Here is a 13,399-nt window from a genome sequence, read left to right as displayed (position 1 = left end):
TGCTGCACTGCTGCCTCGCAGCCCCGGCGGGCAGCGGGTCCCATCCTGCTCTCCCAGGCCTGGTCCCGGCAGAGGGAGCTGTGACATTAGTGAGCCCAGCCACCGCTCTCCCTGCTGGGACGGCAGCCCCAGGCTTTGGAGAGGGACCAAAGAAAACAGTGCTGGGGCCCCGGTGCCACGCAGCCTTCACAAACTTGCTGACTCAGCATATCTGATTGCTTGCCCTTTTGCCTGGAAATCAAGCTAAGAGTTATGCAGAACTTCTTGTAAATTCAAATATAAAAGCATTTTTAGCTCTAAAAGAAACACTTTAAAAAGCTCCTTCTCAGTTTGCATCCATGGAGAAAGATCTTGGACCTTCGATTCAGAGGCAGTGTTTAGCCGATGCTGGAGCACCTCTGTGTGCAGGGGCACGAGGCTGGGACTGGAGACCCCACACTGCTCCCGGTGGGGCTTCTGCCACTTGGGGAGCACAGCCTCACCCCCAAAAAATCCCCATCCTCCAAACAGAAAAACCACAGCCTCCGCAGCCCCGAAGGGACAAGTGTGGTCCAGATCCCAGCCAGACCTGGGCTGAGCACATAGAGACTGCCAGGAGTCACTGTGCTCAGGTCATTCCTTATCAATCATTTGCATCCTTGAGATAAGGCTGGATAAGCAGTACCAGAGACACCGCGAGGAATTGCTCTGATCTGGTAGTTTGCATCACAGCCTGAACAGGCACGGCGCCAGCACCCCACGGCAAGGGGCTGGTGCCTCTCTCCCGTTAGGATACGTCACTGCGAGATCAGGGGAGGGCGCAGGTCCCCAGCCTGCTGCTGCACCCCAAAACCACTCCTGCCACCCAGGAGCTGCCCATAGATCATGTATGTAAAATGGTGCAGTGGAGCTGGGAGTTGAGGGCCTGGTAAGCGAATGCGATGGTCAGTGAGAGATGCGATGGGTCTGTGCAAAAAACCAAGTAATGCTACGGCTTGGAGCTGGGCCGTGTTTTCAGCGCTGATGCATCAGGGGTGCTTGGAATAGGCTCTGGGCTGCAGCCTGGTGCTGCGCTCCGTCCTGGGAAGCTCCTGGAGGCAAAAGCCCAGGCTCTTCGCACACAAACTGCTCACGCAGCTCAGTGCCCTGGGGAGAGAGGGCAGAAACGCTGCCTCGCTGGGACAGCCGTTTGACCAGCGCGCTGGAAGACAGCTACCAGCATGTTCAAAGCTCCATCTTCATTTCGGATCGTCACACTCAAGACAGCACAGACTGGACTGACAGACGTGCTGGGCACCTGCTGGCAGAAGTCAGGGCTGGCACATCTCAAGCTGAACAGCCCCAAACCACAGTAATCAAAACTCCCTTCCAAAAACACAGCATCGAACACTGTACCAAAGCAGCCAAGAGCCAGGAGAGAGGCCAGGACTCCCCATCCCCCTGCTCCTCCAGCACAAACCCCAAATCAACCACTTGCTCCAGAAAGAATGGGTGTAATTATTTATTTTGGGTCCCTTTGAAAATACCATCACGTATCTCCTTCTGCTCATGGCTTCGTGTGGTCCCTCAGCCTATGAAGGCAGTGTCCTCGCCAGCTGGGCAGCACGCTTGTTCCTCCAGCGAGCGGGTGAGCGTGGTCCCTTCACGGCTGGCAGGTTGGAGCTGCCTGGTCCGATCTCAGCAGTCGTCCCTCCGTACCGGGTACCGCCTGGGAGCATCGCACAGAGAGGGAGCGGAGCGAGGGAGCAGGAGGGCAGTCCGGAGGGACTGGTGGGGATGGCTGTAGCCTTCAGCTGCCCCAGGAAGAGAATCTCTGGCTTGTGTTTTCTGGCAACTTAGAACTGGGTTTTTTTCTTGATCATTAAAAAAAAATAAAATAAAATTATGATGCTGCTATCTGCAAAAGAGAAAGAGAAAAATCTATCAGCACCCTGAGGACCCAAGACTGAGCTGTACTGAAAGCCTGTAAAACCAGCAAGAAGCACACAGATATTTGCAGGCTGGGAAGCCCAAACAATGCAGTGGATTGGGGTGTCAGCAGATGTGACCGTGGGGAGACCCACACTACTGCCTTCCCTTCACCTCTATGGCAGGCACGTGGTCCTTCAAACCAAACCGACCAAACCCTGGGAACACCATAAAACAGCAACAATTCCAACCCAGACAGGCAACCTCCAGAGGTCTGAGTAAGATCTCAAGCACTTGGGGAAGGATTCCCAATGCCACTGGGCACTGCCGTCAGCCTGCTCCCACCGGGAATTGCAGTTGATTTCCTAACGCCTTCAAAAGGTGAAGAGTCAAGACAAGCCTGAGTGTGGTTGAAAATCCCAGCTACAGGGACTCAGAAGAACCAGACCACAGCGCAGTCTGCATTCATACTGGTTATGAAACAAAGCAGAGGCTTCACGTCCTGCCCAGCCACACTAGGGCTGTTGAGTAATGAACTAACGCTATTGCCACCTCTCCGAACTCTCATCGTTTCCACACGAGCAGGAATTTGCCCACACACAGAAGCACTGAGGTTACCTGGACTCCTACTCTTCCAAGTGGGTTGAAAACAAGACCTTACTTTATCCACATCTCCACCTGCTGAAGGGCTTAATCGCTCAGAGGCCCCATCTCCTACTTACAGTTCAGTGTCTACAATGACATCTGGCTTCTCCAGAGTTTGCCGTCTCCTCTGGATGGCATCCACAATCTTTTTCCTGGGGCCCAATGGGATATTGATGCTCTTCAGGTCATTGTCTGAACATAGCATGAGGGCCTCCAAGTCGATCTTTTCCTTCTTCAAGATGGAGATGAACTCAAACATGTGCAGGGAAGCCAGAAAAGTCTCCAAGGGGCTGGTCTCTGGTTCGTCATCATCATCTAAGCCCAGCTCCACCTCGTCCCAGGGTAGCTCCTCCGCGTTCCTCTCCTGCAGGCTGTTGGCACTGCCAATGCTATCGTTGAGACTTGGCGAGCGCTGCAGGCGGCTCCGCAGTTTGACACCTACCCCATCGGCGTTGTCTTCACCCAGCGTGCCAGCGTCCTCCCGGCCGATCCCAAAAAGCCCACTGCTGACGTAGTTGCGCCGGAACACCATGGTGCCCAGCCCGGGGCGGTTGAACAAGGAGTCGTGGCCAGAGTCGGTGCTGACTTCTGAATGGGCCGAGTCCATGTGCAAGCCTGGGTCACTTATGGCACGGGAGACGGTGTCTTCATCCGTGAGGAACATGTCTCTGATATTACGCCGAGTCCACTCCTTGGGGCTGGCGTACGTGCCCTGCTTCACAAACATGACGTCGTTCCCCAGCTGCAGGCCAGACAGAGACCGCACGCTTTTCCTCCCATCCTCATAGATCTTGAACGTCCCGTCTACCTGCTTCTTCTTCTCTAGCTTCTTTTGTATTTTCGTCTTTCCCTTGGCTGTGCCATGGATGGTGGCTTGTGAGTATGGCAGGGAAGTCACCATAGACATGTGTTGGAACTTCTTGCTTAAGGTGCTACTCGAATAGCTGGAGAAGCTCATGGTATCCGAATTATCCGACATCTCCTTTCTGTACCGTTTCTCCATCCTTTCGTGGTGCTTCTTCTGCAGCTTCACGCAGTCCTTAATCCTCCTCTCCGCGTCCCGAAAGGCCTTGTCCTTCAGTTTGCTCACCAGCTTGGGGTTGAGGCTGCTCTGCTTGGCAGCAATAGAGTCCAGGTATCGCACACACTCCATGTGCCCCTTCATGGCTGCCATGTCCAGCGGGGTGTGGTAGTCGTTGTCCAGGCACCAGATGTTGGCCCCAAAAGAGATGAGGAAGGAAAGGCAGTTCAGGTGGCCGTTGGCTGCTGCCAGGTGGAGAGGGGTGTTCCCCCAGATGTCACATTTGTCTGGATCGCCCCTAGACAGCAAGAAAAATGACAAGTTAACACGCAGGCATGGCTGGCAGACTCTACCGAGGTATTCCCAGTTGTACAGGGGCAAATCAGCACCGTGAACTGTTGCCTCCTCAAAATATGGAGCTACACTCCTCCAGCCCCAACAGCTTAATTTTAAGGGGGTCTTCTGGAGGGTTTTAAGGGGGTCTACTGCTGACATGGAATCACATGCCTGACACGCAAGTCTGATTATTCCCGTGACTTGAATTTAGCTCTCAGGAGACAATGTTCCTGCATCAAACCGAGTTTTGGAGGGACTTAAACCAGATTCTGAATAGCCCAGAACTGAGATATGGAGCTGATTTCTAGCTCAGCTCGTTATAAAATTTAAAATCTCAAGCATCCTATTAAATGCTAGTCAGATTTGATCTTCAAATCTTGGCTTCATTCAGATTCCATGGAGAGACATCCCAAAATACCTCTCCCTACACCATACCCTGTGTGGGACACCATGCGTTCCCACCATGATGGCAGCACCACCACGAAACGGCCATCCTCAGCGTTGGTTCTGAAAGCCACCAGCTGCTGCCCCTTCCCACCCTCCTGTTCACTGGTGCCTGGGGGATTTTGGGGCGCAAGAGGGCACGTAGCCAATAAAGAATAAGAGCAAAGTTGCTGGCATTGGCCTCGGGGTTGGGGTTTTGTGGGGGTTTTTGCTGCACCACGCTTGGTTTCGATTGCATGGCTCGAAGCGCATTGGTATTAGCACATCGTGAGAATCCAGTTTCAGAGAAAGTGGAGATTAGGTTTCTGCACTCCTCAAGAGCTGGACACTCGACTAATGCCTTTAGCATCCCTTCTCACCCTGTGCCGGACCCTGCTGCAGCAAGCTGCGGACGGGGCACAACCACTTGCCCGCATCTCCTGCCTCCTGTGATGGGATGGACGCAAACCGAGGACTGAAAGAAGTCTGTCCTCCTGACATTCCTCTCTATTTATGATCTGCTGAAACAAAAGAGAGTTCACACCCCTGCTGGCACCCGCCTGTGCCCGAGCGTGTGCTAACGATACGCAGCCAGCAGCAGTATCTGTCAACAAGGCACTCTCCCTTCCTGCACATGGGTAAGGCAAAGCCTTTTATTACGGCTGTGCAGCTGCACCACCCTCAAGAGCAACTCCCCGCGGGCAGCAGGGCTCCGGCAGAGCTCTGGCTCGGCACAGCTCCTGCCCGTTTCCAGCCACCCTTTCAACGAGCTCTAGAGGAACCGAGCGCTGTCCCTCCGCCACAAGGACCCCAGCTCCAAGCCTCGGTGACACCAGGAGTCTGGGAGGCAAATGCACACTTGAGACCTTCGGCCCGTGTTATTTCACTCCTTGCTGCTTTAGGACCTGTGTGGAGAAGAGCTGGGAGCAGCAGAGCCCAGAACCCTCTCCCAGATCCCGCATGCTCTGTGCTTATCTCACTTGAAACAGTCTGAAAACGGCTTCAGAGAAAGAAGACAGAGATCACAGGAGCTGAGGGACTTCTTTCCCCTGCCAGCTTCGCATCTTCATCGCTAGCAGCCATGCACAAGACCCAGCGACAGCTTCGTCCAGCACATTCACCCTCCCAGACCGCAGGCAGGCTCCCTGTGCTCGCTCTGGACGCTGCTGCCCCGGGAACAGCGGAGCCGGAGCAGAGCCACCCGGCCGGTGCGATGTCTAGTTCGCAATCCGCAGGCTTTGCCGACATCTCAGCTATGTAATACTGAAGGGAAATGATTCTGCAAAAGGCAGAAGCAATAAAGACGGCGTCCAGAGGTTAAGCTGGAGATTATTTGGAGCCAGAGCATGAGCTTCCCGGCTGTATTCCCCAAGAGCCGCTACGACATCCACTCAGCTTTCCCCTTGTGGGAGCATCAGCAGTCGCTTTCCACCACACGTGTATTTTCACAAAACTTGTAGAAACTTAGTACCCACAACCTTGAGCCTGCTGGCAAATTCAGCAAGAGTTTGAGTTTTTGAGTCAAAAGGCTCAAAACTGCGTAGGGGCCAAAAAGACGCACAAAAACTGCAGGACTTCCATATCCAGAGCCTTCAACATAGAATCACAGAAGCACAGAAAGGCTTCAAAGATGGGTGCTAGGGAGGAGAAGGGCAGGAGATCCTAGGATTGAGGAGCCATGAAGCCAGCAGAAGGAGAGGAGAAAGCGGCGGGTACTCCGGCAATGCCGAGTTTCCAGGAGCGGTAACTCCCCAGCCCTCGCCTCTAACCTCATCGTGACATGTCCAGGCTGGGAAATTCATGGGGGGGATAAATATTTGATGAATTGCAAGAGAGGAGTAAATTATTGATAGAGCTGGATTAACGAGCCAGTGAAACTGGAGCTGCCGGCGCTGGCGGTGGGACTCCAGCGTGCGAAGGGTCGTTCGTTCGTTTACGTGTGCTCTGAACGGGCACGCGTGTGCCCGACCTGAGCGGGCAGATGAGCCAGGGCACTGCGAGGGTCCCACCACGTACGGCGACTCACGACTCGGGCAGCGACTTAGCAGCGGACTCACTAGAAACAATCTTGCTCCCCAAGCCGAGCGTATGGATGCTCGATCCATAAAGCACATCTCGGAGCCCATTCTCATGTCTGTCTGGTTCGGGTGGCAAAGAGCAAAGCCAGGGAGGTCTTGGGGGGCTTCATATTTGAAGGTCTACTTTCCTCATGCTTTTTACCACCTCAGAGAGTGAGTGAGGGGGAAAAAAGTACCAAACCCAGCTTTTCCTGGACATTTCCACTGTCTAGAAACAAGAGTATTAGAGCAAAATTAGATCTCTAGGTCCCTTTGCCCTATAAACGTCTGCCGCAGGCGCTAAAAACACATCAGAAGGAAAGAAGAATGGTGACTTGCAAAGTAGAGGTGTTTGATCCAGCAGAGATAATAAACATGAGGCCCTCCCTCTGGCAGGTGTCTGTCCGAGCAAAACTTCACCTCCAGGGCGCCGCGCACGCGGAGATGCTGACTGCAGGGTCCACTAAGTGGGAACGCATTTTAATAACAGGGGTGAAGCGCAGCGCTTCTCACCTTCAAAGCGTTGTCGAGTGCTGAGTCAACTCCTGTAATAATCATTATTAAAAACACTCTTAATTGAGCCCCTTAGGTGGACATGTGCATCTCCTGAGTCATTGCGTTTGTACCGTGACATGCACACTCACTCCCTTCCTGCCGGTTTTTCCCCTCCGCTTCTCCCATAGGATCCCAATTAGCCTGGGAATCCACCGGCACTTACATACGTCCTTCCCTGGCTGCACGTGTGAAGTTCCTCTGATAGCAATGGGCTGGCTCACCCCCAGCTCATGGCTCTGCGTGAAGGATTGGGCCCTCGGACCAGGAGCCAGCTGGGTGCGGAGCATCTCTGGCTCCCATGAAATGTTTTTGGATGGAGGAAGAGGAAGAGGAAGAAGTCGTTTATGGCTTGAGGGAAAAAAACCCACCATCTTCAGCATAGCCAGTCAGGGCAACGATCCAAGCAAAGGCTAGGAACGAGCAGAAAAGATGAGTTTTTGGACCCAGAGCAGAGCCTTGGGTCCTGTATCCCAAGCTTTGTCCAGGTAGTGGTAGGTCAAGGATTCAGCATTTCTCCAAGTTCAGATCCCCCAAAATCCAGCAGAGATGCTGTAGGTGAGGTTCACCTCGGGGCTCTCTGCCTCTTGTACCAGCAAAAAGCCAGGTGAGGAGTTACTGGGATTATGAATGCCGGCTGTGCTGCGGTAGCGCCTAGGGGCACGTCTACCAGCTCAGCGCTTCGCCATGCCCAGATCTCACGCCGGCTCCAAGCAGCCCGCTCAGGTGCCGGAAGCGCCGAAGCTGCGACGCGCTCCACCCTGCTCCTGCACCTTCCCGGCAGGTGATCGCCCGGGCGAAGGTCCCCACCGACACGGCCACGCTGCTCCTGGCACCCACGTGGCCGTCAGCCCTGTGGCGTGCAGAGGATGCACATCCCCTTCATGTGCCTTGCTGCCACCTCCACTGCAAGCCTGCCCCAGCCGGGGTGACGCGACTCCCTCGAGCAGCCTGGCTGATGTCAGGAGCCATCTCGTCCCCTCCAACCCACTCTCGCCCCTCTGCCATTAACATCCAAAGCATCCGTGACCCCCATTTTTGTAAGAAGGGAAACTGAGGCACGCCTCTGCAAAGAAACGCTGGGTGACAAAGCTGACTGCGGACCCGTCTAGCAGAAAGACACATCCTCACCTCTCCCGCGATCCACTCCAAGGCAAGAGAGTCCCAGCCGTTCCCAGCCGAGGCCCCCAGACCCATGGTTAACTGGAGCTGGACTGGCGCCCGCCACTGCCACAGCAGCTCATAACGAACCACGCTGAAGAATTACTGCCTCTGAAAGGCTGCAACGCTAAATGCCAGTTAGCCTGCCTTTTCCCAGCCATCACATTAATTGAGTTTGCTTCCCTCGCTGGAGCCCAGCCAGGAGGAAGAAAAAGGCTTTTTGTGTTGCAAACAAGAAGGATGAGCCACTGCTGCTCCCTCCGTCCCAGCCCCTCTCTCCATCCCCATGCAAAGGTGGCACAGAGGCCCGGAGACATCACCGGCTGTTATGGACAGAGCAATAGCCCTGCTTCGTTACCCCTTCTGTGCGAGTAGAGACGACAAACTTTCCTCAAGGATCCCCCAAGGGATTTATTATATTTTCTTTCCCCCTCCCCATTTCAGCCCCACACCACAATCTGCTGAACACGGAGACGTATGAATGAGGCTCCTTCACCGATGACAGAGCCCAGATAATCCTAAGTGTCCCCCAGCCTGCCCCGACGATCCGAGCCGTGCTGTCTGCCCCTAGCAGCCCCCTCCCTCGCCGCGCTGCTCGGCACAGCCCTGCCTTCTCGGGGTGCCTCTGGCCGGCCTCGCTCGGACGTTTAACAACAGCCTGGCCCCAGCGCCCAATCTCCCAGCTTGTCTGGGCACCGGTATCACTGCCCAGCGCTGGCAAGGAGGATTCAGTGTTCCTTGCTGCCCCAGGACTCCCCCATCACCCGCTGTGCCTCGGCATCCCCCTGCAACGCGGTTGGAGGGCAACCAGCCCCCTCAGACCCCGAAGCTGCCTCCCACCCATCCCTGCCCCGAAGCCCCCGCTCCGTGCCGCGGTCCCACGCTCTCCTGCCTCGCAGCGCAGGGCTCTCTGTGCCAAAGGAGGAATGTTGTGACAGCAGAGGCCAGAGAGAAATGTCCTGACATTTTGGGACACTCGGGGGTCCTCCCTCTTGCCTCCCAGTTGTTGTAGTGCAGGTGTAATAGCAACATATCTGACACAGAATTAAATTTAATCTCTGAACAAGACTTAACTACGATTGCACGTCATCCTAAACACTAGCAGAAAATTACCAGGGTCTGCTCCCTGGGCAGGGAGGCTCCCTGGGTCCTGTAGGATTTCCCCTGTCCCCCCCGTCCCCAGGCTGGGGCTCTCCCGCCTCTCGCAGACCCAAAGCCAGCAGAGGTGCGCCTGCCTCCGCACCGAGCCGGGCGAGGAGGCTTCGCTGACCCCTGCGTGGTCCTGGGCGAGGATCTGACACACGGAGATGGATGCACAGACATAAACGCATCCTCCAGCCCCACAGACACGCGCTTTGCTCCACCATCCATCACGTAAAGGGCACTGGGCTTTTGCCAGGCTATTTTCCCTGTCAGGAACAAATGCATATTAGGCTGTTAATTAAAGAGCAGCCAAGCTGCACTCGGACATGATTGAGCCCACAAGGACCTTTCAGTCAGATACAAATTTCTAAAAGGGGCCCCTCCATGGAAAAGCAGCCCTTGGGCTTCACGGAGAGGCAGAAGCTGCTGGCTTGGATGCATGGATCAGCAGGGTGTCCTGCGATGGAGATGGCAATACAAGGAGATATAACGATATAAAGAGATATAAAGTCAGTCTGAAAGGCCCATGCTGTGGATGAACGCCCCGTGGCACGGGCCTTTCAGACTGACTTTTTGGCCATCGAAGGGTCTTTGGAACCGTTTCTAACTTCGGGGTCTCATCCCCAGAGCTCCTGCCCTTGTCTCTCCGGCCCTGGGTGGCGATTCCCCTCCCGGCGGGAGCTCAGAGCGGGTTTGTGCCGGGCACAGTCTCTCCTGGGGGCACACAGTAAGTCACGCAGCCCCCACCCCGGGTAGCAGCCCAGGGGCAGCTCGGGATGCCCCGCTCAGACCCACGCCTTGCTCGCTCCCCTCCGGGCTCTGAAATCATCTTATCCCGGGCGTGCTCCTGTTGCGCCAGGCACTCAAGAACTTTTCAAAGCAACACCATACAGAGCCCTTCTGACCCCAGGATCTGAAAAGAAAATGTTTTACAATGGAAGGACGGCTGGCCAGGGCCAGGGGAGCCGGCTGAAGGTTTTGCAGAAGCAGACCGGAGAGTCAGGAGACGCTGAGAGCCCAGGACCAGGCACAGCGGAGACGTGGCCGATGGGGTACGAGAGCTGCAAATGCAGCTGAGGACGGACACAGAAAATCCCTGCTTGGGAGCTGACAGCCCCACCGAGCCGCGACCCAACGTGGAGCAGCAAAGCCCTTCCAAGGAGGCACGATGTACGCCCAGGCTGCCGGCCCCAGCACTAGTCCTCAACATTAGAAAGAAAATAAATCAAAGCCAGCAGCACCACCAACCTCTCAGCACAAGGCAGAGGCCACCCCACCTTGGATGCCTTTAGATGAAGTGCTCAGAAAGGCAACTGGAGTGGGAAGCACTGGGACGTGCTCCTTTGGGCCACCGGTAGGAACAGGAGAGCCACGAACTGCTCAGGAAGGAACGAGGTATGGCAGCTCTTGCCTCAGCACAGACCTTCTCCTACGGTTCCCCCAACACCACGGCGCGGAGCCTGACAAGCCCCCTCAATCCCACTCCCCTCTCTCCGCCGCATCCACGCTTACGCAGCCAGAGACCCCCCGATTTGGCAGCGCAGGGTGAGGGAGCGAGAGACGCATCAGCATCGAGCAGCCCCCGCGGGGGAGACGGGGCTTCAAGAAATCTGCTCTTGGGGAACCTGCTCCCAAATTTTCTGGGCTGCTGGTGCACGACAGGCTGCCCGGGGGTCACGTATTCAAACCTCGCTTGGGTAAAACACATCTCTCCATGAGAGCATTTCTTGGGACAGAAGGAGCAGTTATTCTCTCTGCCCCCTCATTTAAAAGGGCTTTTTTCATGCCAGTGCCCCGATGTGCTACACTTCAGCTCTGCCTGTCTTTATAGGACCTGGCTGCAAAAGCACTTGCAGGGGAGCAGGGGGGGACCCAGCCCCACCTGGGGAGCTGCAAGCAGGGTTTGGGGCCGGAGCAGAGTCACGGGGTGGTTATAGGATCAGAGGAGCTGGGAAAACACAGATCGGTTATCAGGAGCATTGGATTAGACTCAAAGCACCGCAAGGAGAGAAAAATAACAGAGGGGAGGACGGGGGGGGTTGTGTTATGGACAGAAGCCATCATTTTGTGGGGAACCTACACCCACGCTGACCTGTGAGCAGGAAGGGGGAAAAATGGGCTCCGAGCTGCCGTGTCCCCCGGGACCGGCACCGTGCGTTCGCCAGCGCTCACCCTCTGCTGACGATGAGGCGCAGGGCGTCCAGGTTGCCGTGGTAGGCGGCCCATAGGGTCGGGGTCATGCCATCCTCGTCCGGTGAGTTCAGGTCCTTCTTGGTGGCTTCCTTCAGGAGGTCCAGGTAGCCATCCCGGGCTGCTCGGTGGTACTGGTCATTCATGGTGTGGAGCGGTCCCTGGGCAAGCGCATGGGTGCCCAGGGGGTCTCAGAGGATGGGCATGGACGTGGGGAAGGGGGAGCTGCCAGGAGGGCCCAGCTCGCCGCGCACAGCGCCGCTGCCGTACCAGGACACCTGAGAAGTCCTGGCCGCGGAGGCAGGAGCTCCTCCAAGCCCAGCCAGCCAGGCTCTCCAGCGCTTCCCCTGGGTCCTAAGCATCCTCCGGCCCTGACGGTTCCTCGCAACAAACCTTTCACGCATCAGCTGCACGGCACGTTAAAAGCTCCAATTAAGCAGCCTCGCTGCGCTGGGCTCAGCCGAGTGCTGTGGACACAGGGTCACGCAGCGAGACCTCACCAGGGTCTCCACGTCCCCTAAGCGGAGCAGCTGCCAGAACAGCTCGGGGGCCGTATCGTGCCCGATACCCCTGCCTGCACCCCATCTCCAGCGAGGACCAGCAGAGCCCCGGGGCAGAGCCGCAGGAGGGAGCGGGGACTGGTGAAGCGGGAGCCCCGCTGCCTCCGCTCGCAGCCCCGCCGGAGCGGGGCGGCAGCAGGGACCTGCAGCGATGCTCCTGCTCCGGGCAGAGACAGCCAAGAACAATTTGGTGGCTTCCCCGATTTCACAGCAACACCAGGGGTGTTCACAGCTCAGCTTTTCCTAGTTAAAAAAAAGAAGGAAATATATAAGTACCCCTAGTGTCGCTAGGCAGGCAACAGCAGACCCAGTCCCCATCCCTGTCCCCCCCACTACCCTGCCTGTGCCCGCAGGACTCTGCTTTCCAGGGAACCGCACAACAAACTGCACAACAGGGATCTGTGAGATAAACCTGTGATAACTCACACGGGCTGGAAAAATTCCCTTCCTCACCCCTTCTCCCTCTTTAGAGACCAAAAAAAAACCCCAAAACCAAACCCGCTCCTGCCTGCGGCTCTGCACTTCTACCGTGATGTGCACGAGGGACGGTGCTTGGCCTCCAGTGCCTTTGATGCGGACACAGAATTTCGGGCTGGGCTGAGCCCTGCGGGGAGCTGGATGGCCCCAGGCAATGCCTCCAGCGCAGGATTCCCGGGCCCCGGGCACCCTCTGCCGTCGGGAGAGACGGAGCCCAGCCTGACGGTGGACCACAGCACGTGGCCGTTATGGCATATCACGCCCGACGGTGAATCGTATCCCTTGGGGCACGTGGCTGTCACAGCATGTCGCGCCCGATGGTGAATGGTATCCCTTGGGATACGCTGTCACAGAGCAGGAATTTCCTGCTCCTCGCTTCTGAGTTTTGCCTATCGTGTCCTGGCTCTGGGGATGGAGATCTCTAGGGCTGGGCGCCACAGACGGGGTTTGGAGAGGGGAAAGGCAGACCCAGGTGGGTGAGAAAGGAGGAAAAGAGTGGAAAAATGGGGAAAGACTGAAAGACAGCAGCAGAGAGGGCTGGGAGGTAACGAGCAGAGAGGAGGAAAAACAGAGAAATGCAGCTTATTTTTGTAAGCCCCAAGACAGCAGGGCGGCCCTAAAGCAGTCCCAGGTGCACCCACGCACGCTGCAGTGATTAACCCCTGGGTGACCGACACAGTCACTGTCCTGGCTGCCCGGGGACACCTGGGTGCTTGCCACCGGAGGGAGGGTCCCCTCCCCGCACCCTTTGCTCACATCGGCAGATTCGGACTTGCCCGCTCAGCCTCCCTGGGCGAGTCCCGACGGGATGTATTAAACATCGAGGTATTTGGCACTGGGATCCTTCAAGGTGAAAAGCAGCATAGTAACGTCTGCAATTCATTACCGAGGTTATTTAATGATTCTTGTATTATTACCAATTAAGATTGCTGTGCTGTACGGTGGTT

The 13,399-nt window shown here is 56.2% G+C and overlaps 1 protein-coding gene across 1 annotated transcript; it reads right to left on the bottom strand.

The window, feature by feature from the left end:
• Nucleotides 1-2,605: 2,605 nt before the first annotated feature.
• USH1G (USH1 protein network component sans) lies at nt 2,606-11,561 on the bottom strand (the record flags this gene model as incomplete). Its single annotated transcript, XM_082326573.1, has 2 exons — nt 2,606-3,851; nt 11,398-11,561. 2 exons carry the CDS (start codon nt 11,559-11,561, stop codon nt 2,606-2,608), a joined length of 1,410 nt encoding a protein of 469 aa, XP_082182699.1.
• Nucleotides 11,562-13,399: the final 1,838 nt, after the last annotated feature.

This window comes from Platalea leucorodia (genome assembly GCF_965183815.1).
Source record: "Platalea leucorodia genome assembly, chromosome: 14".
NCBI classification, from domain to species: domain Eukaryota; kingdom Metazoa; phylum Chordata; class Aves; order Pelecaniformes; family Threskiornithidae; genus Platalea; species Platalea leucorodia.
The sequence above is the reverse complement of the archived record's forward strand: the minus strand, read 5'-3'. Positions and strand labels throughout refer to the sequence as shown.